The following is a 24,545-nucleotide window of genomic DNA, read 5'->3' as shown; positions in this document are numbered from 1 at the left end:
CTCATTACAGATCGTTGTGAGCCACCATGTGGTTGCTGGGAATTGAACTCAGGACCTTTGGAAGAGCAGGCAATGCTCTTAACCGCTGAGCCATCTCTCCAGCCGGTGAATGGGTTTTAACATTTCATAAATGTGCTTGAAGATTTCATCAATTTAATACAGAGAACAACTTCAAACAAATATTAAAGAATATGGAGAAAGGATAAAAAACCTCAAATTTTGATATGGAAGTACACAGATGTTTATGCCAAATGTAGACTTACAATGTAAATGTTCATACAAAATACAGACTGGTATGTAAGGTGCATGTATTCTGTAAAGATAAAGAAATATACAGAATGTAGTATAGATAAAGTAGCATGCTAGGGACAATAGCCAATTACTGTTTGTGCCTTTTATGTAATTTAATCTTCTCTCATTTGTTCCCAATGTTAATGCTAATTTTGACTATATTACTGTAATTTGAGGGCAATGCCTTTGTTGTCTATGGGATAAAATTTTAATATTTACTCTCTCATCAAGATATTTTAAAATATTATTCAAGTTTGTTCATCTGTTTAGGAACTCACTCAGAGTAATTCCCCATTATGTTCTTCCTCTTGCTAGTCATTAACTGTCAGAGGTCAGATCTACACCAGAAGCTAAACTTATTGTTAATGAAGTGGTACTAGAAGCCCTTTCAGTTGGTGTCCAGGCCCTACTATTTACCTGCATAGCGAATCTTGAAGCCTTTCTTGCTGGTTGCATGGTCCGTAGACCAGCGGAGGTATAGATGGTTACTTCTGCTGGTAAAATTGGATTGTTCAGTGTGGTTCCCACTTAAGACTACTAACAGAGGACTTTGTCCAGAAGAACCTAAATAAAACAGAAAAACACAACATTTAGATGTCAGTGCCTACAAAATACACATCATTCATCATAGCTGTTGATTAAACATGTGTCCATATTTATATGTGTCCATATGTACAATTTATAGGTATTTATTTCCAAGGTGAACAATAAAATTCAAATGAGAATAACAGCAAATACAGGGAGTTATACATGTAAGTTACTAATGACATAGTCTGGAAAAAAAATCAAATACATCAGGAAAACCACAGCATTTGAAAATGTAAACATTATTTTATCACTTATCAACTTATAATATACCTTAGATTTAGAAAACCAGAAGCTTTCTTGAGATGAGAGTGGAGTATAAGCTAAGCCATTCACTTTGGGGAACAACTTGGTGATATATAGTAAAACTGAAGCTTCAATTCCATCAACTCTAGCACATAGGTACAAAAGTTATTAATATAGCAAATATGTATATCCTAATATTATTGCTCATGATAAACTCTGGAGCAAAACCTTCTTTATGTTCTAGAAATATCATAAGGAGAAATTAAATTTATATAGTACCCCAAATTAATAAAGTGAATATATGTATATCCATATAGATAAATCCAAGTGTAGCATATATACAGATGTCTAAAAAGTACCCATTTGTAGATGAGTATCAAAATGATTTAAAAAATTCATGTGTTCAATATAAGAAGTGTATGTGCAGAGAGATGATAGACAGCAGGGTGGGTTAATGGGTGAGTAGAAGGATTGATGGATGGGTAGATGGATGGATGGACAGATAAGCAGAGAGATGAAGACTTAATTATAGAAACATTCACAACAATGACCCACTTGACTCTTCCTTTGGGACACTAGTCTCCACAGTAGACCTAGAAGGGGACGTGAGCATCAGTGAACAATCTAAATGACTCTCTGTGCCTTGCTTACCTATACAAACAAGGCCCAGTAAGTGTGAAAATAAGCTACAAGTCATCATTGACATATATTTTTATTCTGTATATTTGAAAGTATTTCAAATGTTTATACATCAAAGTTATTAAATGTCCAGTGTAACTTCTTATGACTGCATCTTCACATCACTTGGGAGAAAAAAAATCATAGTATAGAAACAGGAGTTATGTTCAGCACCCTTTTATATTAGTGGACACAACAACAGTGCCTGGTCTTAAAAACATTACTGGCTTTTCTGCATTTCACAAGCTCACTCTTGGGAAATGTGGAAGAGAACTGAAGAATGAGCCTCCTGTGGCTATTTGCAATCTAAACATTATCAGGGCAAGTGTCACCCACCTTTGAATCACACATGCAATTTCTATTCGTGGAAAAATATTGACAACTCACAGCTTCACTTCCTCTTACACCCAAACCACTTCTAGTAACTTTTCACCCAAATAAAACTGTGCAACGCTCTGTTGGACTCTGAACAAAGTGCATTAATAACTCAGAAAGTGACTGCCCCTGGATATGTGCTCTATATAGAGGGAGCTAAGTTGAAACCCTTTTGCAGGGATGGGCCCTGACTCCAGCCCGAGTGGTGCATTATAAGAACAAAAGATTGGGACACAGACGGACAGAGAGCACCCACATGATGACCACAGGAAGAAGACACATCTATCGCCAAGGGGACGTTCAGAGACACGAGCTTCACCACACTTGGATCCCTGACTCTCATTCTCCAGTTCTGAGAAAGTATTCCCTGTCATAGAGACTTGGTTAAACAATTGCAAGAGCCCAGAAGGAAGAAGTATAAACAGGTGTGGAGGTTGGTGTGGAGGGTCCCCAGAAATGACTCTTGTTATGAAAGATGATCTCCAAAGACTGTCTGCAAATTGTCCTGCCTACTCCCTACAGAAGGATGACCCCACTTTATATGGAAGATGGCAGAGGTATGAACTGTGTCAGATCTGCTCATGGCTCTTAAACAAGATCATGTACCTTCTGAAACAAAATGCCACTGGGAAATTAATTACCCTGAGCTTGCCATACTTTAAATGTCATTTTTACTGGCAGAATGCAAGAGTGTATCTCTAAGAGCTGCTAATCTCCCACCAAACCCCTACCTGTTCTCCCTCTGCTCTCTGTCTAAATCATAGTGCTTAGGCCTGTCTTGGAAGGCATGCCTCTACCTAGCACGTGTCAAAAATAGCCTAGAAAGGAGATGTGCAGGTCCATTTCCCACGATATGGATAGCCAGTGCTGTGGGCTCAGCAGCCAACCATGACTGTAATTCAGACACCATTCTTCTCTGAGTTCTGTGATGATTAAGCAATTGTGGAAAAGCCACACTTGAATCACAGAGAATAATGTACTCTGAGCAAACAGTGCTCACAGCCGGTGTGCTCAGCCTACTTCTGCTCAGCTCACAAAGTATAAAATAGCACCCGTGTCACTGAAATAAGATGGGCACAGTGTGCAGTGCAGAGAAAATGCTATCTCTTACAGCAGTTCTCCATACAAAACTCTGACCTTTCACTTTAGAGAAAAATATTTGAAGTCAGAGCAACGCAGGTCATGAGCCTCTGTTAACTCAGCAGAAACTGTTGTCATCTTTCAGGTCTATTCTCTAGTTTTGATCTCAGTCACAATCTGATCATATTGAGACAATACCAGACTACATGCAATTAATGAAAAACTATTGAGAAGGATTTTGCTCCTGAAGTTCAGAAGCATAAAAATATTATGCTCTATATTCCAATTCAAGTAAAACAGAGGAGACGCACAATCCCATATCGGAACTTACTTATGATTCACATAGCAATATACACTTGTACTTGTGTGCACACACACAGAGACAACCGCCTGCGCAGCACTGTTTTCCTTTGTATGTGTTTTCTTTGCTTACTGTTTCTAGGTAAAACACTGAGAGTTTCATTTCCAATGCAGACATCTGCAGAACTTGACTCCTGTGGGTCGATCCACACAAGTGATTTACTTCCCATGATCCACCAAATGAGTGAGACTCGGAGAAACATACAGAATCAATTAAAGTAATTTTTATCACTGAATAGATTATGGTTAATCTGAACCCAATGGCAAATCTGTGGGAGTATGAGAAAGCCCTGTTGTCTTGGGTTGAGCTCTACTCTGTTTGTAAATGATGAAGCTTCTGAAACACTGTCCTTGGTTCTATCTCAGCTGATGATCCAGCTACCTACACGACTATCTTAAGGTGCTCATGAGAGCTGTATAAAACTACAACACTGGTGTTGAAAGCGGTATCACTGGGCGTCAAACTCACTTGATTGCACTACATAAAACAATTCTCTTTACCACCTCGGTGCCTGTGTGAGCCACTCTTTTCATGTATTTCTAGAAAACTAGGCATTTGGAACAATAAACCTCTTCTTGAACTCTTAATTGCCCTGCAGTACCTTGCAAACTCATCTCTCTCTCTCTCACACACACAGACACACACACACACATACACACGTACATGCACACGTTTGCGTGCATGCGCACACACACAATTACCTGGAGGAAAACTGTAACATAAACAACACAAGAATATTATTTAAAGATCACCTGATACCTGAAAACGCTCAAGTTCTATCATGATTGGTTGGTGCTATAGTGGCTGTGGGAAGATGTAATTAGACAAACCTGACCCATCTGGGCATTGAGACATCACGATGGCGCTTTCATTAACGATGCTCAGGGCATTGATTGAGATAAGCACATTGAAGAGGCTTACCATCGAACACTTCGAGGGCATCAAATTGCTTTTCACTTTGGAATGTGTCCACAAAGAGAGTAATGTTAAAGTCTGGCTCCACTTTAATACTCCAAGCACACGTCTGGGAGTTAAAATAGTTGCCTGGATACCCTGGGCTGAGGATCACCCCAGAAGATTCTGTTCGTACTTCATTGGCTGGGCACTGTGCTAAAGAGAAAAGAGACAGAGGTCCGCATTAATACAATGAATCCAGCACTGATAAGATGGAGTGTGCCTTTCTACACCAGATCCCATGAGAGGAGAAGGCAGTTTGTTGAGCTCTGACTACATTTAATACAGGACAAAGATCCCTCGGAGAGAGGTAGGGTCAGGATGTGCAGGGTATGCTTTCCACTGAGTCTACACAACACTGGCCACTGCGCCTTTGGAGCACCCATGAAGCCTCCTGAACTTCATCACAGCAACTCAAGCTATCTCAATGCAAAAATAAAGACAGTTCATCTTCAATGCAATATAACAAAATGTGGTTCTTTATTGAAAAAATTCCACTTCTACTCTGGCCTGTGTTATACTTAGATAAATAAAATCTAATTTTTGGATGTGACCATTTAGGCATGAAATGAATCAGAGAAACACTGTCAAAACCCACACTGAACTATTTACTACAATTTTAGCAGGACCCACGGTTTCTAAAGTAAAATTTCTCTTACTGAAACACTTAAGATACTGCAAGTTTGGTGACACTTTTTCTTCTCATATTTATTATTTTGATCCAATTACTTCCAAGCTAATTAATTTTTAATGTAAAAATCACCAAAAGAGTTTTTTAGTGCTATCTCTCATTGATGAATTAATTTATATTACAGAAACACAGTTTTACAGAGCTACTAAGGAACCCTGAACAGCCATAGCACATGAAAAGCAGTGCGCCAGAATTACTCATAGAGTTTAAGCAAACAGTAACCGGATCTTCCCAGAGACAATGAGCAGTTTTCAAAGAGAGGCATCTCATTTGGTGGGTTTTCCCCATTTTAATAAGTTGACTGTGTGTTATCTTTACATACATTTCAAAATAAAGACACTTCTTAAACACAGGTGGGAAAAGCTTATAAGATGTGACACTCCTAAGCATCGTCTTTGAGGGTAACCTGTTCAGTTGGAGAGTCTAATAGAAATGTACCTTAAAGCTCAGAGGACTTTTAGACAAAAATATAAACAATTAATCTATCACAGAATCCTTTAAAACGTATTACAGATCTAAGTCCTAAAATGTCACAGTATAAACTAGTTACAGTGATATATATCTCTGAGAACAATTCCAAACAGAAGTCACAGATGGAGCTCAGTCAAACGTCCTACTTTCCGCAGTGATGGTGGTGACATTGTCAGCCATCACATGGGGCTGGCGCCTTGCAGGTGAAAGGTGCTTTCAATAAAAAATGTTCCCAGGGGTTCAGGCATATCGACATTTGGTCCACAGTGGTCATGCTGTTTCTGGAGGCTGAAGAGGTACAATGCGCTGGAGGGAGTAGATCACTGGGGATAGGATTTGAGAGTATATGGTCATGCCCTGCTTCCTTTGGTTCCTTTTGTTGATTTGAGTATGTCACAAAGATGTGATCTCTCAGCCTCCTATTCCTGTGGTCATGCTTCCCTGCCAAGATGGACACTTACTCTTCTGGAACCATAAGTCAAAATAAGTTTTCTTCCCGCAGCTGCTTTTGGTCTTTTTTTTTTTTTTTATTCTCACAACAACAGAAAAGAAAAAAACAAAAAGAAGAGACTCTTGCGCTGACATATCATCTGAGTCCTGTCTTTTTGTTTTAGCTGAGGTTGGGGAAAATAGAAGGAACTGGTTCAGACCAGTGAGAGAGAGCTCAGGTTTATTCTTCTGTGCAACTTAGAGAAAACTTGCTCATTATAACATGGAACCTAGCATGCCTAGCAGAGCTGTGTCCTCTTGCTAATTTGAACACATGCTCTATGACTCTATGTGTGCTTGCCCAGTTATGCACCTTCGATCTTTCTTCTTGGACTATAACCTCAAACTGCGCATGCTCCATAATGTATGTCTGTGCTAAGTATGCACAGGAATGTGCCCAAATCCACAGGCTTTCCTACAGGAATACATATAGGTTCCCACAATAAAACCCCCTATTGATTCTGTCCTCGGGAGAGACCTTTGCTTTGGAAATATCCCTCCTCCCCCTCCCTTCCTATAGGCAATGAATCTCTCTACTGTTTTATCTTTTGTTGTACGTTTTGTCTTTGTGCTCACTAAGATGCAGACCCATTCATTCAGTGACAGGATCACTTTGTAAAATCTACTTTGCCCATTGCAGGTTGGTCACGCTGATATTTTTTTTAAATAGAATGCAGTTCATAGACTGGGTTTTTTGTCTGTGCACACCTGTGTGGGCGTGAGACCACAGTCCCAGGGATTTCATGGACCTGATTCCATGTTGCAATGAGACCCAACAACTTTTTTTCTGTTTCTGCTAAAAATAGAGGGTTGTAACAGCTACCCCTCAGGGTTAAGCGAGATGTGGCAGATGTAAATGTCTTTCTTAAATAGAAGGCGCCATATGGGCAGAGGGAGTATGGAAACTGAAAATGTCCTGGCTACACACCTTCCTTTCCTCAACAGGCAGGTGCTACCAAGCAGAGCCCGTTCTCTGTGCTTCACTGGGGAAATATTCAGTCTGGCTTCCACCTTGTCTATCCTACCACTGTAGGTAGAGTTTTAAATGACACCGAACTTCAGACCATCTGGAACTAAGAAACTTTGCAGTGAGTTGCTGAAAGCCACCTGGAAAGCCATCGTCACCTCCAGGGCTGGGGCGCAGAGCAGCTATCCAAATCAGAAGCAGCCCTAAGCAGACTCATTCTTATCCCTTCTATTCTTAAAATGTTCTCTTTGGCTTAGTAGATAAGTCGAACTGAAAATATAAGCAAAGCCATTTTATCAAGTTTCTTGCCACACTTAACACTATTATTCTCGGGCCAAAATATTATTCTAAGACACACATTTGAATATGTTTCTCAACGGGCCCAAATGTCTCTGTTTTCTCCTGTTTGCCTTGCTGTTTCCTGGGAATTTACTCCTTCATGGGAGCTGCTATAAACTGGTGCCAGGAGCAACTCAGCTAGCATCAAGGTTCCAACTCTCCCCTGAAGCTGAGTTTCTCGTTGCTCCATCAGCAACCATACTGTTAAAGCCCTTTGTACCTCAAAAGACATTTGAGAAAATGTCTGCTTACAGGGAAGGGCCATCAGAGATACCTGCACATGGCATATTCAGAAGCACCTTCCTTCCTTCCTTCCTTCCTTCCTTCCTTCCTTCCTTCCTTCCTTCCTTCCTTCCTTCCTTCCTTCCCCTCTCTTTCTTTCCTCTCTCTGCCTCTCTCTGTCTCTGTCTGTCTCTGTCTCTTCTTCCTTTCTTCCTTCCTTTCTTTCTAGCTTAAAACACGGAGAGCATTGTTTAACACAACTTGCAAGACATCAGCAAAAATAACTCAGAGTCAAAAGCCTGAACTAGGATTTATTATCGTTAATCCCTTAGCTGGGTGTGGTGGTGCACACCTTTAATGCCAATGCTCTGGAGGCAGAGGAAGGCAGATCTCTGTGCATTCTAGGAGTCTGGTGCACACAAAAGTTCCAGGATAGCCAGGGTGACATAGAGAGACCCTCAGAAAAACAAAAGAAAAACAACAAATAAAAAATATTAACTTCTGCCAGGCATGGGAGTGAACACTTTTAACCCCAGTCCTCTGTGTATAGGCTGCAGAGGAAGGTCCTAGTGCACTTGGGGCCAGCCTGGCCTAAATAGCAACTTTCAGATACCCAGGACTACATATGAGACACCATTTCAGAAAAAACAGTAATTAAATAAATGAGTAAATTTAAATAATAAAAAAGAACATAACAGAAGGTCATGAGTGTAAGAAGGAGCTGGGGGAAGGATGGAAGGAGTTGGGGGAGGGACAGAAGGAGTTGGGGGAGAGACCGAAGGAGTTAGAATGGGGAGGGATGACTGGAAATGGTGTAAGTACGGTAGTCAAGTATGAAATTCTCAAAAAACAAATATTAAGAAAACAAAAAACAATAACAACAAAACGCATATACGATGAGAGAACTGTGGAAATTGTAAGACCCTAAGAAAATGGAGGACTTGATCACTGAAACCTACAGGGGTTGGTGTGTGGCCATGTGGAAAGAATACAGCAATCACCTAATTGCCCTCCTGCTGCTGCCTCCAGAGGAAGCTCATCCCAAACCAAACTTGAGTTCCCTTCAATGAACACTGCCCAGTTCTGTTTCTTTTTGTTTTGTTTTGCCTTTGAGACAGAGCTCCTTTATGTAGACCCAGGCTGGCCTTACACCCACAGAGATCTGCCTACTTCTCCTGGGTACTGGGATTAAAGGACCACAGACGCATGTTTCTAAATTTTAAACGCATTTTTCTTTGTGTGCTTTGAGATGTGTGCTAGAGACAAAGAGCGAGGGAGGGGTAGAAGATGGAAGGAGAGAGAGAGGTACATGTACTAGCACATTCACATGGACAAAGGCTCATGGACAAAGCTAAGAGCTAAGCTCTCCTTCCACCATGTGGGACCCAAAATTCGAACTCACTGTGATTGATTAAATTATATTGAAAACACTGGCAGTGAACCGAGATGCTATGTCTGACCTACGTGGACTCTCTAAGGCTGTTTCTTCCCACTGCACTTGAAAGCAGTCCCTACTAAATTACTTTTCTTAAGTGAACCAACAGGTGCAGCCTAGAATCCTTTTCTTTTATTGCAAATTGTATAAGTCCCAGTATATAGTCAGTTTATTTTAGAGGCATATATAAAACTTAAAGTGGATATATTTTATTGTTTATACATTTTATATACAAAGGGTTAAACACTGGATACCTAAATCCAGAGAAAGTACTGACAGGAAAATCCCATCCCAGTGTGCTTGAGAGAGATGCAAAACATGAGGCAGATTACAGAGATGAGGAGACAGGCTATAATAATATCAGGGACAGACATCAGCTGCTCTTTAATATTTATTTTTTATTTAATATTTAATATTTCAATCTTGTTGTATTTGAACATTCCCATGATGCACTGGTTGCAGAAAGTATGGCTTAGGTTTACTTTTGAGGGTGGACTCAAAGTCAAAGAGTTATCCAACACTTCTGTTGGCAACTTGTTTATATTGTGGAATTGACTCAGCACAGACCTGGGTCAAATTCAAACCCATCTCCAGAGGACCGGACATACCTTCACAGGTGGGCGGAGAGCCTTGAAACTGGAGCTGTGAACTAAGTTTGCACGTCAGCGTGTCGCTCCCAGACAGCGTGTACCCAGGGTGGCACTGGTACTTCACGAAGTCCCCTGAAAGAATCAACCTGGGATCACCATTCCCAGAACATTTGACGGATGTGACTGTGCCAATCATTTGTGACTGCTTAATGGACTGTGTCCACAGCAAACCACTTCAGAAAGGGCGTCTACTTTCACTTTCTGTGTGTCGCTGAAAAGCCCAGATTTCAGCTTTTAGTTTACAAAACGTAGTATTACTCAAAGGAGTCCGTATCTAGTGGTCCTCTTCCTTGACCAACTCAACCATGTGTCCCACTTTCCAAATGCCTCGTTAGATAACTGAAAGCGCCATAGATTGTTGGGACCTAAGCAAGGCTGTGGAGTAGAACAAACCAGACAGGGCTTGCCCATGGTCCTGTCCAGGGAGACACCATGGTTCCAGTTAGCATAGCCACCATAACCAGAGAAGGAATTGGACAATGTGATGTCACCAGCATTTTGCAATAAGGTGTGACCACAGGAATACGAATTTGTAATTAAATCCGAGAAACCCTGCGTTCTAATAACCACACGGCCACCATATGCTGTGGCTGGGTTCCTAAGAGGACCAGATGATGAATGGACGAGACCATGACTGAAAACAAAGCAGCCGTAACATATTTAAATAGAAGTTTCTGAATGAAAAATTTATTATAATTATTATTAAGTATATCCTACAATGACTTTTCATTATTTACAGTCAAATACATTCTAAGACAGACTCAGAAAACTTAAAAGAAAATTAGTAGCAAATGCCACAGAGCAAAAGCCTTCAAATGACAAGAGCAAAACATAAACTAAGTCATTTGGTCCAGTCTCTGTGGAAGGCTCTAAAATGTTTTGGGCCATTTTCCCTTATGGTAACCAATTTGCCTCAAGTCTCAATCAGAAGAACTATGAGAAGCCAGATGGTGTGGAAGGAAGGAAAGCAGAGATGCCTTACCTATGTCAAAGTCCTCATCTTCTGTTAGCAGGTCAGCCTGAGGCACTGCTGGGGGAGGTGGGCATCGCTTCAGCTGGAATGCTACCATGGGTTTGTGAAAGAGATAACAGCGGTGGTTACCTTTGCTGAATGATCAAGACTATATGCTCGCTCTCTCCAAAGGCTCACTTTGACTGTTAAATGCTTAACAACACTGAAGCCCACACTTTGAAAACATCCATTAGAACAGCACCTACTCTCCTGCTTTTGGAAGTCACCATGGAAGTGATCCCATCACAGCTGGCTAGGCTAGTAAGCTTGTTTCCTCTTGTCTCAGAATGTCTTAGGGTCATGGGAGACAGGGGGCTTGTGACCATTTCCTGCTGCTCTCAGGGACATCATGAGGTTGGCGTTGCTCTATAGGTCATTATATAATGGTTTCTATGACATTTCCTTAGAGTCAGATACATGCAGGCCTGCACAAAGGTCAAGAGCATCATAATTAGTCCCTACAACATGGTCTCATTTATAGTTATATCAGAACGAATGAACCTCAAGTAGCTACCAACATGACCTGATGAAACGAACTGACAACAGAGGTACTCTGTCTACCACCAAAGGTTTCCAGGACACTCTGGCATCCATGTGGGACAATCCAGCAGGCTCTGGGACAGCTGGAGATAATGTGTGTGGGCATGGTGAGGAGCTTTTCTGGCACTCTATGTCCTGGCCACTGAAGCAGAAATAAACTGACCATGAAAATTGAGGACAAAGAAGCCTCCATTGGAGAAATCACTGTGGAATTTGAGCAGGACCTGGTTGGTGGAGCTGTATGCTGTCTCAAGGGCGGTGTTTCCACTGAAGACTCCGAGCTGAGGCGAATTCTGGTCAGGACCATCCCTGGGAAAGAGATTAGGGTACCGGAGGAAGAAGTTTAATGTTACAGCTGAGACTGTGCAGCCAGCTCCCCAATATGGTCATGGAGAGAGGACAGGGATGGTCTGGAAAGCCCAGTGCCCACTGTCAGTGACCAACAACAACATTTTAAGTGCACACGGTGGCCACTTCCTTATGTCTAATATTTATAAAATAGTTTTACAACTAAATTAAAATACTAAAAAATGCAATAAGATATTCCCCTGGCTCTGCCTTTAGTAGTAGGACGCTCTGTGCTCAGGAGATTCACCACCCTGCATTTCTCCTTCCTTTGTATTCTGGCTGTGGGCAATGCACCCACACGAGCTGTTAAGACTGGGAGTCCGTGCAGCAGGATCTACACGGACCTACTGTTGGTGGGGATGCTGCTCCACTGCCTTGCTGAACAGCAAAGCTCAGTCTCGTTGTCAGTCTCTAGCTCAGCTTCTCAGAACGTCCCTCCAAAACCACCATTGCAGCCTGAGAAGGTAGCTTCCCCTGGGCGCTGCAGCTGCATCGTCCACAGCGACAGTTCTGGTTAAATCCTGTACTTAGTCTCCTTACACTTTCTTAACATTTACATAAAATGTTAAGACCCTGGTGCATCTGTTCCTTCTGGTCCAGGCTATTCTCCCTTTCTCCTTGAGCAGTAATTCAGCCACAGGATGTTCTCCCCATATATCACACATAGGCAGACACATGCATTCACAAACAAACACTATATATTTATATATGCATATATACACACAAAACAGTGATACATTCACATATAGATACATATACACATGTGAGAACTATACTTTCATATTAATACACAAGCAGACACACACAGATATATGCATACAATAAGTATTCATTTATAACCAGACACACACAAACATGAACATATAACACAATTGTACACAAACATACATATAGACACATACAGATAGTCCACACATGCAGAGATACACACATAAAGATTTATACACATCACACATGCACATGTGTTTTCGACAGTGCTACCATCCTGGTGATCTAGGGGTAATTTCTGGCTCTCCCAACATAGTATGAGGGAGAATACTCATTTCAGCCTCCCCTTTAAATTTTGTGCCTTAGATCTCTGAAGTGTAGCTTGTCATTTCTTCAGGTCCTACCTAGCAGGTTTATGTTCATCATATCCTGGCCCAATTTCCTCTGCAAGGCTCATAGGAAACCAGGCCTGTACTATCTGGGGTGGGGAATATCATAAGGAAACACTTCTTTAGTGTTCTTTCATGTATTCATTAAGGGAAAACACATTATAGCTTTGTTTTAAATATATACATGCATGTGTGTATGTATGCATACATACATACATATACATATAGATAAAAACACACACATATATGCAATACATATATACATATACACAATACATATATCCCTTCAAACTGTGGATTAAGGCAGGTGTGGTGGTATACACCTGCACTCCAGAGGCTGAGGCAAAAAGGCCTCAACAAATTTAAGGTTAGCATAGGTTTCAGAGTAAAATTTTATATCAAAGAAAAAATTATCAATAATTTATTGAAAACAAAATGTGAAATAAACTAATCATGAATGTTGCCCTATAGTTAATCTGGTTATTTCTATCTTATAGCAAATTAGATATATGTCTTGAAATTTCCTCTGCATAGCTTGGTGAATTCCATCTTGAAGATCTGCCCAGGCAGATCATGTATAAACAGGTAATCCAACAAATTCGAGGCAATCGCTAATCCAGGACCGCCTACCCACAGCAGGGACTTCCATTCCCTGGGAGGAATCATACCAAACAGCGATGTAGTCATTTACGGCTTCAGTCTGCAGCAAGGTGAAGTTGATGTACACTCCGTGCCCTGCAGGGACAGTGATCAGCCATAGGCAGTCCTTCAGAATCGGGTACTCATCCGGAAACCCAGGGGAATAAATGGTACCATTCTGTGATGTCACATTATACCCACAGGGAGCTGAAAAGGGAGACATTGACAAGAAACTAAGATGGTTGATTGTCACTAGCAGGCAATGATTCTGGTGTCTGAAGCCCAAATTATCCTTTGTAAGAAATAACTGAAAGATTTCACTTACTTCTTTGTCAAACTTATTTCTCTAAAATTTGGAAACTTCAGGACAATTATACTTGCAATTTATCTCAGTCTCACTTAATATATTCTCCAAGTCTTCAAGATCCCTGAGGATAGTCATCCCCACACGATTAAAGAAATCCTGCCAGTCATTGCTTGTGGCTGAGCTGATAATCCATTGGGCTGTTCAGTGCAATGGCTTATGTGGAAATCAGACGTAAATAGGGAGCTAAGTGGTTTTGTTTTCTTTACTTTGCTCAAGCCTATTTAAGGCCCCAAAAGAGTGTCAGTTAAGCCTATTCGCCTCAAAACAAAGACATTATCAATTCTCTGCAGATCTGTACTGGAGGAAGCAAGATAAACTTTCTTAAGTACACTTCATAAAAACATGGTCAAATCGAATAGTGTTTGGTTATGTGGAGATGCACCCCCTGATCTATTTTAACTGTCCTTAAAGCTGATGGCTGTTGTTGCCATGACAATTATTTCACTTCTGGAAAAGTGAGGTGACCGCATAACGCAAGAGTCTGAAATGCACGCGCTTGTTCTCTGTGGCCTTGATCAAGACTATGACTAAAAGCAACTTGGAGAGGAAGGATTTTGTGTGAGCATCCAGTTTAAAAGCACCATGATGAAGAGCCAGGGCAGGAACTCAAGGCAGGAACTGAAGCTGACTATGGAGGGATGCTGTTTATGGGATTGCTTCCCAAGGCTTGCTCAAATTAGTGTCTATATAGAATTCAGGATACCTTCTGAGGAACAGCACCACCCACAGTGAAATAGGCCCTCCCACATCAACCACTGATTAAGACACTACTCCCGTAGACTGGTCTAAAGACCAATCTGATGTGGGCATTTTGTCCATTAAGATTCTGTCTTCCCCAGATATGTCTAGGTTTGTACTAAGTTGACCAAAGCCAATCATTCAAACGATTACAGCAGTGACAAGCACACACCAACTTTGAAGTCACACGGAAGCCAAGAAATTTGGTCACCATTAAGAATTTTCCATGACTATCAAATTTTTGTCACAAAAACATCTTAGAATTTAGGCACAGTGAAGACACAGCACACATACACATGAGAGAGAGAGAGAGAGAGAGAGAGAGAGAGAGAGAGAGAGAGAGAGAGAGATTTTATCTCAAGATGATGGCAGACTCAAAGTCCTAAGACACCATGCTGGTTTCAATAAAAGATTAAAGAGACTGAAGCAGTTCAAGCCATGGATAAACCAGCTGGAGAAGAGAGAGAGCCATGCAGAGTTTTCTAGAGAGACAATGGTGGAATGATCCAGTGGGTTTCGGAGTCAGACAAGCCATAATTTCAAACACAGCAGAGCACAGAGCAAACGTCCTTCATAGGCACATTTTGACTACCAGTCAGTGAGGGCAAGAGCCAGCTGAGACCTGGAATTTATAAATGGCCTCACACCACACAGCCCTCAGCATCCACTTACTGTCCCCGAGGATGGGGGTCCCTCCCCCTCCAGACTTTGGTACTGAGCTCTGTTCTACATGGATGGCCTATGCTGTTCTCCTGTCCAGATGTCTAAGCAGACTTGGCTTTTCCTTGCCACTGCCTCCTTAGAGTCTTCTCAGTGGATCTTGTTGGCTCATCTATGATGTGGACCCAGGAGCTTCCCTATCATTCTGTTAGAGATGGAAGGTAGAAGCTACACCCTTCCCTGTCCCTGACAATCTCCCTCCACTAGCCTCTGCTGTGCTGAGAGATCTCTCTTCTCAGGAGACAATAAGGACAACATCAATGGGTGGACAGTGCCGCACACACTGCAGGGACTGGCTACACCAGCTTACTTACATGTCTGTGGCTGTTACTTCATGTTCACAGATGACCCAATTTCCTTTGTATACTTTTGCTTTCTTATTTGATCCTGACAATATACTATGACCACTCAATATGTAGGGTCATTTCCCACTGTATGCATAGGTGGTACACAGATATATGCAGGCACAGCACTAAGATGTAATTAGTAAGATGTAATTATTACAAAATAATTTTTAAGATACTGGCAAATTAAACTATATTTGTAACTACAAATGTACCTTTAGTATTAAGTTACATGTAATTGAATAAATTGTAGTTTTAAAGCATATATTGACAACTGTAACCATTTTAAAACTGATTTCTATGCAGTTATTCTATAGACAACAAACACATAAACAAACAAACAACCCCCAAAAGCAATCATACTTTAAGCTGGAGTGGTGTGAGTGTCTGCAATCCCAGTATTGAGGAGGCAGAGGCAGGAGATGACATGGAGTTTGAGGGCAACCTGAATTACATTGGGAAAGAAAGAAAGAAAAAAAGAAAGGAAGAAAGAAAGAAAGAAAGAAAGAAAGAAAGAAAGAAGGAAGGAAAGGAGGGAGGGAGGGAGGGAGGGGAGGGGAGGGGAGGACATAAAGGAGGAAGAGAGGCAGGGAGGAAAGCAAGCAAGAAGGCTTAACAGGCGAAGGCACTAAAGCAATCCTGACACCCTGAGTTCAGTTCCCCCAAGGCAGGTAAAGCTAGATTGAGAGAACCAACTCCACAAAGTTGTCCTCAGACAACTTCCATAGCACATGTCCACACGTATAGAAAGACCCACAAACAATAATGAGAAACGGGACAGAAATGCCTTCAGTTTCTTATTAAGACATATTTTTCATGAAATTTGCTTTAAGTAGGTATGTTTTAGATCACAGTTTATACTCAGATAAACTAAAAACACACTAATTTGATTTGGCAGATTCTTACACAACTTAACCTATAAATACTTTCAGCATATTAATATGAATTGATTTAATATATTGGTGAATGCGGCTGTATTAACATCTAGCATTATTCAGTAGGACTCTCTGAACTGGACAGTTTTTTAACGCTGATACACAGGAGTTGCTCCAAGTCCCTGTATTTTTCTTGAAGTTTTCTGAGCCTCACAGAATTGGACCTCTGAGGACAGAGCTCAAAGTGCCTGCCCTGCCCTGCCCTGCACAAACAAAGAGAATGTTCCTGCCCCGCCCAGAGGCAGAGCCTGGCTGAAGGGAATGGATTCTGAGGATTACCAAGGGCATGCTGGGAGAGGGGTGGCTTGCAGGATGCTCTGTTCTCTGTGCAGGGCAACCCTACAGCCTTGCAGAGAGACTGAATGACAGAGTGACAGTCTGCGAGGCTTAAGAAACAAGGACTTGAGCTTGAACATATCACAGGGAAAGTGGCTTTTGCATTAAAACTGTATGCTAATTATTAAAAATTTAATCCAACACAGAGAGGATATTAAACCTATACTGAAAGCTTCTTAGAAAGCCCTTTATTGTCCTTCTAATTGAATTCAGTAGTTGCATTATGATATAATTTTGTATGATGGGTATGTTTCAGTATATTTTAAAATTTATGACATTATTGCTAGGAATTAGTATATAATGCTGCACTTGATCTTAGCCAGAAGGTGGAGATGTGCGGAACATCCTTGTTCAGTGAAGATTTGGCCAGAGAGCTAGGCCTCTTTTTGGGAGCGCATGTAGTGGTCTCTCTGAATGAGTTGTGCATAGCCAGCCTGGTTCAGAAGGAACAAGCCCGGGGACATAGGGCAATAAAGCTGTGAGGTGCCCAAGTAGACATTTGTCAGTCATGATTCTGCCATAGCAACATCAGGAAGGCTTGGCACTGGAATCGGATGATTTTCCCGAAGTAGGCAGGCAGTCAAAATGTTATCTTGCATTAACTCTGGGGAGTCACACAAGATAATTTCAACATCTTTTTCCTGCCATAGACTGCACTGATAAACTCAGACTCCTCAGCATTCCTGGAAGAGTCTTGCGTGGTGGTCTCTATCCCCCAGTGTCAGGAGAGACGGAGAGATTCCCAAAGCTCACTGACCAGCCAGCCAGTCTAGTTTATCAACGAGCTCTGGGCCCAGAGACAGACCTTGTCTCAAAATTAAAGTTAGAAAAGTTAAAGTTGAGAGCGGCAAAGACAAGCGACTCTTTCCTCTAACCTCCATGCGCATTTCCTCACATGCACGCGCATGCATAAAACACGCAGATGTGCAGAGATCCACAAGACTGAAACAGAGAGGGAATGCCACAGAAGATGGCATCACATTTAACACAAGACTGAAACAGAGAGGGAATGCCACAGAAGATGGCATCACATTCAAATTACACCAAACAACGCACACCGCTGATTCTACCCCGCGGTGTTCCCCACATGATAGAACCAAGCTTAAAAATAATAAAATAAAATATGGAATATTTAATTTCCCTTTAATATTAATGCAAAAATCAATGAATTGATCTCCTAATATGAACTAAAAGTATTCAAGTTAAAACCAGAAATCAGAGAATATTTAAATCCTCATAATTCCAAAGAAATTGAATCTGAGGGGATGCTATTGCTGGTTCATCCTTTGGCTTATTTGGGTGAAGATGGGGTTGAGTATATATGGCCTTCTTATTCTGAGCTTCTGCTGCACCCTCACCCCAAAGTAAGAGTTTTCAAATGAAAAGTAGACATAAATATTATTTAACACATCTTAGTGAGAAGCAAAAAACCCAGACACATTAAAAAATACTATTTTATACACAATTGAGTAAGTGTTTGAATTTTTAAATACAGCTAAGAGTTCGTAAGATTATCAGAATGACAAATATAGGTGAGATAAGTTTTAAAAGCACACCACATACTTCCGCCCCCACTGCTTCAGTAAAAATTCACAGCTAGGTACCTTCCCTTCCTCAGGAGATAGTGGTGCTTAACATTTCAAAGGTCCACAGAGTTGGAGATTTCATTATTATTCATTCAGAGTGGCTGCATATGTAATGCAGGGTCCAGGCTTGGCAGTGAGCTCTCTGTTGCAGACACCGCCTCATAGATGCCAGGCCTCATCAGTTTGTTTCCGCCTGACATGGCAGAAACGCCTAAGTCATTCGAAACGTCAGGAAGCCACGGTGAAGCGAGGCAGTGTCATTTCTGCTCTGAGGCAACACTGTATGGATGTGTGCACCTGAACCACACTCTACCGCTGCTCAGCGCTCAGCAACCTAGGAGCCCAGGTCACCATCGCTGGCTGCTGGAGATACTCTGAAGACAGGGTTGTTCCGCTCCCATTGTCTCTCAGACTACTGGAATAATGTGGGAGCAAGAAACTGATGCTTCCCAGGCATCTCGGGCTGGGAGGGGGAAAGTCGGAAGCCCAGCAATAGCTAGTGCCTCACAGTTCTGATAACTTGTAAGACTCCCTTTCACAAGGGGATGGAACCGAGACAGTGGTGGGCCAGTGGGGGTCAGGACCACACCCTGGCAAGGGCTCCTAATTGTCTATACCCCTTGCCTTCTGTTTAAAACTCAGTCTCCTGTCAGGACCTCAAGGATGGACTTGGAAGTTGGAGGCTGCTCTTCCTTTATTTCTCATCCCAATGTGACTACAGTGAAGATAAAATTTTACAATTACTTGTTTCTTTAGTTGACCTATTGAGAAGGGGCAGCTAAACCTAGCTCCTTAGAGCTCTCAGGGCCCAGGCACTGACTCTAGCAACAACCCACACAGTTGGACTTTAGTTTTCTGGAAAAATTCCTTCTTTGTGCTTTGGTTAATACTGTGTCCTCCATCTAAAGTGTTCTGTCTCTGAGCAGAAAATACTGTGAAACCATTCAAGGTCCCCTAGGACAATGAACTGTTTTCTGCAATACAGATGTGAAAGGACTATAAAAGTCGAACAAACAATAGTGTGGATGGCTAATCTTCACTGTCAACTAGATGAGATTTAATGTCACCATGGAGACAGCCCTCTGGGCACATCTGGGAGGGGTTTTCTAGATGAGGTGAATAGGTAAAGATATTCCCCAAATGTTGGCACAACCATCCTATGGGCTGGAATCCTGAACTGAATGGGAAGGAGGAAGCCAACTGAATGCCAGCATCCCTCTCTCTGTGCCCCTGTCTAGATGCTTTGTGAGCAGCTGCCTCTTCTTCCTGTCCCTATGACTTCCTCAGCGTGATGGAGGATACCTTCAAACTGGAGCCACAATAAACCCTTCCTTCCTTAGGTTGCTCCTGTCAGGAAATCCGTCATAGCAACAAGACACGTAACTAATAAGAAAGACTTCCCAGGATTAAAGCCTTTGTCATCCCTGTCCCCTTAGACACTGGAAAGGTTAAGGAGCCCCATTGCCTCCCACCATTTTCTTTGTCAGGTCTGTGATGATTGGCAGGTTCCTGCGATCTGAAGTTGAGTTTTCAGTGTTTGCATCCAATACTTTGTTATCTTTACAGTTTCCTTAAGCAGAAAGACTGTACATTCTCGAAACTTCCTACTGTGTATTTATGTATGTATTTATACTAAGTATTTCTTGGTCTATTATTGGAAGTGTCAATGAGAAAGGAAATGGTCTGCTGACTGAGCTAATGCATATTCACAGAATAGCTCTCGTACTGTGTTCCCTACAAGAAGTTCAGCTGTCCCCAAGGGAGATGATGAGCCTACCGTCACATCGTGGGAAAGGGTAGTTCCAGTTTCTGTCAGTGCCATGCTGGCAGGTGAGCACAGGATGGCCCAGCAAGATGTAGCCCGGGTAGCACTCGAAGGAGATGGACTGACCCACGCTGTAATCTGAGTTGATCATGAATCCATTCTGGAACGCAGGTGGGTCCGGGCAGTTCTGTAACTCGTAAGCTGAAATGACAAACAGGCGACATCAAGTTCCCAGCACCTGTCGGGCACCAAAGGACTATAGAGGAGGAAGCCAAGGGCAGCTGGATCCCGAGGATATAAATATCTAAAAACTGTGTTTCTTCCAAGTTTCAGGTACCATCCTGAGTGAGTCAAGAGATAATTAGTAGGTAGAGACTTATAATCACATGCACTTAGTAAGCACCTAGTAGATGCATCCATAGAATCATAGCACACACACAAAGAAATCTGACAGGGCTTACTACCTTGACAAGAAGTGGCAGGCATAAACCAAGCTAGAAAGCCAGAGAAGCAATGATAAAAAGGCCGGTCCAGAATACTGAGTGAACAAGGATCTGGTGCTTCTCTTTGAATATAAGGGAGATAACCCATCATTGTCTGTGTTACCAGATGCTCACTACACTCTGCTTTGTTTAACTTCATCATTTGGTACAAATAATATAGAAAATCCCCTTCATTTTATTTTATGTTTCTAAAATATAGAACTGTAGAATCACGAAGCTAGCAATTACTCTTTGCACAATTGCTATAATAACTATTTGTTGCGCTTTATCATTAAAATAATTATGTTCTACCCGGTGTGGCGGTTTATGTCTTTAGTAGGGGCATGGAGAAGAGAGATGATTCGTGCTTCGTGAGCTTGAGTCCAGTCAGGACTCCACAGTGAAATCCTGTCTTAGATATTTAAATATTTCCAAGTAAAGATTCTAGTGAGGGTGACAGCGTGTGTTGTTCCTGTGCTGTTGTTGCAGGCTCACCCACAAATCAGTAATGTGAACTGGTCCATCCATACATCTGGTGTAGCTCTAACTACTGGAATCTCAGAGCTAAACAAAGCCCCACAGACAGCTCCTACCCATCCTGCTGTCTTTCCAACTCTGGGGCTACCAATGCATATAAGAATATCCTGACTCCCTTTTCAAAGCCACATGGATATACTGCAGAAGCAGCTGTTGAAAGGGGTGTTTGGTGTCCCTGTGATAAAGCTCACAGGCTCCTGTCTTGAACGCAGGTGGAATATTTGGGAGGCAGGGCCTAGCTAGAAGACTGGCCACTGGTGCATGACTGTGATGACTGTAGCCACCTAGGTCCTTCTTCACACACTGCTTCTTATCCACCACGATGTACAGAACTATCCAGCCGTCTCTTCCCATTCTCACCAACATAACGTTCTGTCCAAGCACACAGGGCCCAGGCAACGGGGACTGAACCCTTCACAACTATGAGCCAGATCAACCCTGTCTCCTGCGATCCTTACTTCTGAAAATCCAGCATAGAGATGGAAAGGTAATTACCATAGAGGCCAGTGCGATCCTCAGACATTGCTGGAAAGGGTAGGATTCCTGGGTATTTTCCCACAGACAATAGGACACTGAAGATCGTGGAAAAGACACGAGGGGCTCACAGACATGTGAGGTGGAAACTAATGTGCATGTAAACCAGCTTCTATTCCATCCCTGGAGGTAAGGGTGTAGCTTGACATCCATAAATAAACACTGAAAAGCACTCTGGGTTGTGACGCCTACCTGGTGCAGCAAATACAAAGACCTTCTGTCTTTGTGTTAACTCCTCGAAATCAAGAGGCCGTAGGAGAAATGGAACCAAGGGCTTACAGCACACTGGGGGAAATAAACTAGCCTACCACAAGCACACTTATCAAATGAAGCCACAGTGTTAGAGTGGGAGGCAGATACAAGCTTAGACCTAAGGGGTGGGTCTGATACCTCCTGGGTTCTGATCCATGCTCAGGGGCTTGGCATTTCTCTGGAGGTGCTGTGGGAAGATGGCCAGTGGGTACACCCAACAGAGACTGTATTCTGAAGGAGCTGTATGCTTTTTGTCTGCAAGAACATTTGCCAAACAGCAAGCACTACAAATGTCATTGCTATCAATAGTTTGTATTTATTTGGGGAAGTACTACCATGGTAGACTTTCTCTTTGGGACGACAGTGTGCAGTAGTCATGGGTCAACGGCTTTCTCATTTAAGGCAACATAATTGGCCTTGGCTCTTCAGGAGAGCAATCTGCATTGTGCCATGGGAAGACTGTGTTCAGTACTTACTCTAGCAGCACTATTTGCGGAAATCTCTGTCCTGAGGATAATTTTAAAGGAGAAAAAGTTAAATGTTTAAGTATGTCAATTTCAGCATCATTGTCATTAAGGTCATCCATAGACACATAATAGCTGACATATGCGATGATCTCATAAATGTTGAACACACACGGCGTTCACAAGTCAGAGTGTGTCTAGTTTATGATGGAGTGGAAACCACAGTTTCAGTTCTTAAATCGGCTCTTTTCTTGGGCTAGTGATGAGTAGTAAAATCCTCTCCTGTGACTGCAGGCAGTGACGGGGAGCCTGGCATTCCAACCAGCTCTGTGGTTGCTAGGAGAAGCCGCCCACGTGCTACAGTATGTTGTGATGCTAATCTCGAAGGCACCATGGACCTGTGCATTAGATACATCCTTAGCTTACAAATACTGTCAACTTGTCATGGTTTCCAATATGAAACCCACCTGATGGCCTATCAGGAGAAGTTGTGGAAACTTCAGGAAGGGCTAAATGACTGGAGAGAGCCAGCATTTCGGGGGGATTTTCAAGTGTTACACCAGCTCCCCAGCCTGCTTCTCTATCTGCTTCCTGCCTTTTTGTTTTCAAATTTATTTTTAATTATGTGTATTTGTGGGATGAGTGTGTAACATGTTTGTGGGTGTCCATGGAGGCTAGAGATTTTGAATCCACTGGAGCTATAGTTAGGATAGGTGGCTCAGCTTCCTGAAATGGGTGCTTCAAATTGAACTTGGGTATTTTGGAAGAAACATACATGCTCTCACCACTGCCTAGCCATCTCTCCAGGTTCTTCTGACACACATTCCAGTTCTGATGTCTCGCCCAAGTGCATGGGACCAAGTGACAAGGACTGAACCTCTGCTTCTCTGAACTCTCAGTTTTATCTGTTAGATTACAAACAAATATCACCACAGTGAGACAAGGTGCGTACCAAGAGAACATATTTCAATGTGTCCTCTCTCTCATCTTCAGCCTCAGATGCTGCACGGATAGCAACAGGACTCCATCATCCGACCTGACTGCGGGTGGCAATTTAAAAACACTAAAGCTGAGTGTTTAAAGACACCCTCCTGAGGCTTTGGTAATTATTAAATATGCAATTATGCTGTGTCTCTAAGGAAGAAGCAATTGACAGTGGGAAATCAAGAACTAGAAGACATTCTAGAACCACAAAATCCCCAATAGAACCCTTGGCCTCGTGTCCCACAGGAACTAGAGATAAGAGAAAAGGCTCCATGCAGACATTGTTCCCAGAGGAAGGTAGGGAACAAGTGGTCTAGACAAGTTCAGTTTCAGGAGCCAATGTCCTGCTCTGCTTAGGGAAGCAGATATGAAGAAAGCAAGCCCTGATCTGAAAGACACACATTGCGTGTTTTCTCACTTAGGCAGAACCTAGATTTAAATATAAATATTATAGCAGAAAAACCTCCTGGTCAAGAGACTAGACCCTCTGGCCTGGTGGATATCTAACATTCCAGTTGAGTGGGTTAATTCCTCTGACTAAGGGCCACCCCTGGGGGGATGAAGCTACCTTGGGCCATGCTAAAGAGATGGCAGAATAAAAAGTCCTTTAACAGTGCTGTACTTTTCATTCAGCCCCAGCCCGGGTGTAGAAGCTCAGGGCCCACAGGCATATAGAGCTTTAAGTCTGCATGCTTTCCTGAGTTATTGAGAAAAACGTAACTGTCCTTCTTTCCTTTCCCTCTTCTCCAAGTGTGTTTTCCTTCACACTTTTTCCCAACATTTTGGTGTTCCTTATTCTACTGTATAGCTTCCTTCCTTCCACAGGGCTGTTGTCCACCAAGAGTATGACCTCTACACTGACTTAAAAGGTATAACCCCATCCCCACCCACTCCCTCCACTGCCGCTGCCAGACAGTGGGTGAGATTTACAGCTTGCTCGCCCTGAGATTTTTTTTTTCTTTTAAACTCTGATAAAATGGACCTAAGGCTTCTGTTTGTTCCCATTGTAAACTCTTTTACTAATGAAATGA

The 24,545-nt window shown here is 42.2% G+C and overlaps 1 protein-coding gene across 1 annotated transcript in view; it reads right to left on the bottom strand.

The window, feature by feature from the left end:
- The window catches only part of Csmd1 (CUB and Sushi multiple domains 1), a 1,422,978-nt gene that overhangs the window by 80,214 nt on the left and 1,318,219 nt on the right, over window positions 1-24,545 (bottom strand). The window contains exons 42-48 of the mRNA XM_005366231.2: window positions 20,274-20,462; window positions 13,500-13,677; window positions 11,550-11,695; window positions 10,817-10,897; window positions 9,793-9,906; window positions 4,538-4,726; window positions 709-855 (exon numbers count right to left, since the gene is read on the bottom strand). Coding sequence (XP_005366288.1) covers window positions 709-855; window positions 4,538-4,726; window positions 9,793-9,906; window positions 10,817-10,897; window positions 11,550-11,695; window positions 13,500-13,677; window positions 20,274-20,462 — 1,044 coding nt within the window. The remainder of the gene's footprint in view (window positions 1-708; window positions 856-4,537; window positions 4,727-9,792; window positions 9,907-10,816; window positions 10,898-11,549; window positions 11,696-13,499; window positions 13,678-20,273; window positions 20,463-24,545) is intronic.

This window comes from Microtus ochrogaster, unplaced genomic scaffold, assembly GCF_000317375.1.
Source record: "Microtus ochrogaster isolate Prairie Vole_2 unplaced genomic scaffold, MicOch1.0 UNK7, whole genome shotgun sequence".
In the NCBI taxonomy this organism is placed as follows: Eukaryota; Metazoa; Chordata; class Mammalia; order Rodentia; family Cricetidae; genus Microtus; species Microtus ochrogaster.
Note: the sequence above shows the minus strand (reverse complement) of the source record. Positions and strands in the feature narration are given on the sequence as shown.